This window comes from Abramis brama (genome assembly GCF_963993115.1).
Source record: "Abramis brama genome assembly, contig: SCAFFOLD_90, whole genome shotgun sequence".
NCBI classification, from domain to species: domain Eukaryota; kingdom Metazoa; phylum Chordata; class Actinopteri; order Cypriniformes; family Leuciscidae; genus Abramis; species Abramis brama.
In genome coordinates, this window is record NW_028155986.1 from 83201 (window position 1) to 85794 (window position 2594).

Genomic DNA, 2594 nt, shown 5'->3' on the forward strand with positions numbered 1-2594 from the left:
TCTGACTTTTATCTTTGTACAGTTTTTGTTTAATCTTGTCCTGTTTTTATCAATATATTTGTATATGTTAGAGTCGTGTCAAGCCATAGGATGAGACACGCACCACTTGTATCCAGTCACACTCAGCTTCTGTGTCAAAAGATCAAATGTGTGAAATTGTCCATGTCCATCCCTTTATGACCACAGTGTATCATCTTCTAATGGCTACTTCCAGCAGGATAACACGCCACGTCACAAAGCTCAAATCATCTCAAACTGGTTTCTTGATCATGACACTGAGTTCACTAAACTCAAATGTTCTCACAGTCACCAGATCTCGATCAAATAGAGCAGCTTTGGGAAGAGGAGGAACGGGAGATTCACATTCATGGATGTGCAGCCGACAAATCTGCGTGATGCTAATCTGTTAGTATGGACCAAAATCTCTGAGGAATGTTTCAAGAATGTTTGAAGAATTAAGGCAGTTCTGAAGGCAAAATTGTAAAACCCTGTTCTAGCAAGGTGTACCTAATAAAGTGGCCAGTGATTTTCCTATCTAAGGAGAGCTGTCTGTTAGACCAAAGTTTGCTCATGGAGAGATACGGCAACACTGTTTGACATTCGGTTTGGTCCATGTGAAGGATCTGCATGGCAGTTTTTTACCAGTCGATACAGTCATTCATTAACCTCTCACCTTTACTGCTAAAACTATAACATCACTGAAAGCTGGTGCGATCATCATCAATTTGTGTATCTGCTTTTTCTCATAGTTATATGAAATAGTCTATATTTATTTTCTGTACTGCACTTAGCCTCATTTTCCACTTTTTTTCAGTTTGTTAACCTAGAAAGCGATTTCTGTTTTGTTTGTTTAATATAAACTCATCTCCGAGGCCTGATGCCGACACCCACTGTGTCTGTCTTCGTTCACCCCGACAGCTGCATAAAGCTTGTTTTCCTTCTTGTCAGCAATGTTAGCAATGCACCGAGTTCTCAAATAAATACAAACACCCATACATCTGCAGTGTTCATAATAAACCAACTTTTGCATTATGACTCTCCCTTTTGACTTTTTATGACCCACACCATCTTGAAAAAAAAAAACATAAACACAAAGTTTGCCAGGCAGAAGTATTTTATTAGTTCAAGTTGGAAGCAAGGTTATTTTTGAAATGCATTTTACTACTACATCTAAGCATAATGATTATCAAAACAAATGATAGTAGATCTCACTAATACAGAATCACATGGGAAAGAGGTGAACGTTACTGCAGTTAGATATCTCTTTAAGGCAGACAGCGCGCGTCTATGGGAGTGTTTCCTTCCCCTTTACAAGCATAACACTCATTCTCACTCACACAGCGGAAGAGAGGAACATGAGCCACAATCTGCTTAAACTTAGTCTCAAGATCTTTTTTAATGTCAAACTTCCAGAAATTCTTGAAGACAAAAGCTTTAATTCCATCATGTTCTTTCCAGTTCTTCAGAGCATCTATAATGCTGTGACTGCCTGTCGCATCCAGACACGTGTTAACACAGGGAGATTCAAAGGTGTAGAAAACAGAGCAGCCGTCTTTTCTTTTATTCAAAAGTTTGCTCATAGGCGAGTTATTAGCAGGATTCAGCAGGAGAGACTCTGAATGCATGTTGTATTGCTTCTTTTTATCAATTACAACTTTCCTAGTTCCTGCAGCGATGAGATCTGAACCCTGGTAAAGAGCGTTTGTTTCATCATTAATAGCATTTTTCACATTCTCAGCATTCTCCTGAGTCAGGAAGGTGTTCAGATTGAAGTTCTGTTGACACTGATCCTTCGGCACATTGATGGCGGTGGCGTACTGACGGGGATGTCCATCTGTATCGACTCTCTTATAGCTGGAAAACAGTAAACAAGATCAAGTATTGACTAATGACACACTGCCATGTTTTCAATCCATGACATTTTGACCGACTGCTTCTCATTTGTCTACTTCCTCATTGCTTAACTTTAAACTTTTAATTTTTCATAGACTGGAGACAGACTTACTTCTTTTCAAAGAAGTTAATAATACGGGCGAGAGTCTTGATGTCCACAGTGTTATCTTCAACACTTTCTGTCCAGTCGGGAAGCAGGAAGAGCAGCAGGAGTCCACTCAGAAACACAGTGAACTTCTAAAGTCACAAAACAGCACACACACACACGCGCACAGAGAAAAACTAAATAAATGGATAAATATTAAATGCATATTCATTATAATAGAAAAACAAGCCCATTCAAAAGACCTGTACTTCTACCTCCCACTGACAACACATCTTAATAGTTGCTAAATCTTGAATGTGACTGACCATGTTTGTTGTTTCAAATCTTCAAGCCCAAAGATGCTTTGTGAGTCTTCAAAAGAAGAAGGAATGATAAGAGTGAAAGAGAAACGGGGATGGGATTTATTCTGAGTCTGGACCAGCCCTCTTCTTAAAAAAAAAAAGACCACAAAACTACTAAGAAAACTGCCTTAATCACTGATTTTCACAGTCTTGAATAATTCAATTGACCTTTTTTATTTGTATGGTATAAGAAATATTACATTATATATTTTAATAAATGTCTCAATGTTTTAAACATATTTGCCAATTTCTTT

At 38.0% G+C, this 2594-nt stretch overlaps 1 protein-coding gene across 1 annotated transcript; it reads right to left on the reverse strand.

The window, feature by feature from the left end:
• Positions 1–1096: 1096 nt before the first annotated feature.
• On the reverse strand, positions 1097–2378 carry LOC311077209 (uncharacterized protein). Its single transcript, XM_084139033.1, has 3 exons — positions 2305–2378; positions 2006–2130; positions 1097–1854 (listed from the first exon to the last, which is right to left on the reverse strand). Exons 1-3 carry the CDS (start codon positions 2305–2307, stop codon positions 1266–1268), a joined length of 717 nt encoding a protein of 238 aa, XP_083995159.1. The 5' UTR covers positions 2308–2378; the 3' UTR covers positions 1097–1265.
• Between the last annotated feature and the right edge of the window lie 216 nt (positions 2379–2594).

Excerpts from the sequence above, each read along its gene's own strand:
- LOC311077209 (XM_084139033.1), bottom strand. Across the intron at positions 1,855-2,005 it reads ATTAACTTCTTTGAAAAGAA|CTATAAGAGAGTCGATACAG; the intron begins GTAAGTCTGTCT and ends ACTGTTTTCCAG.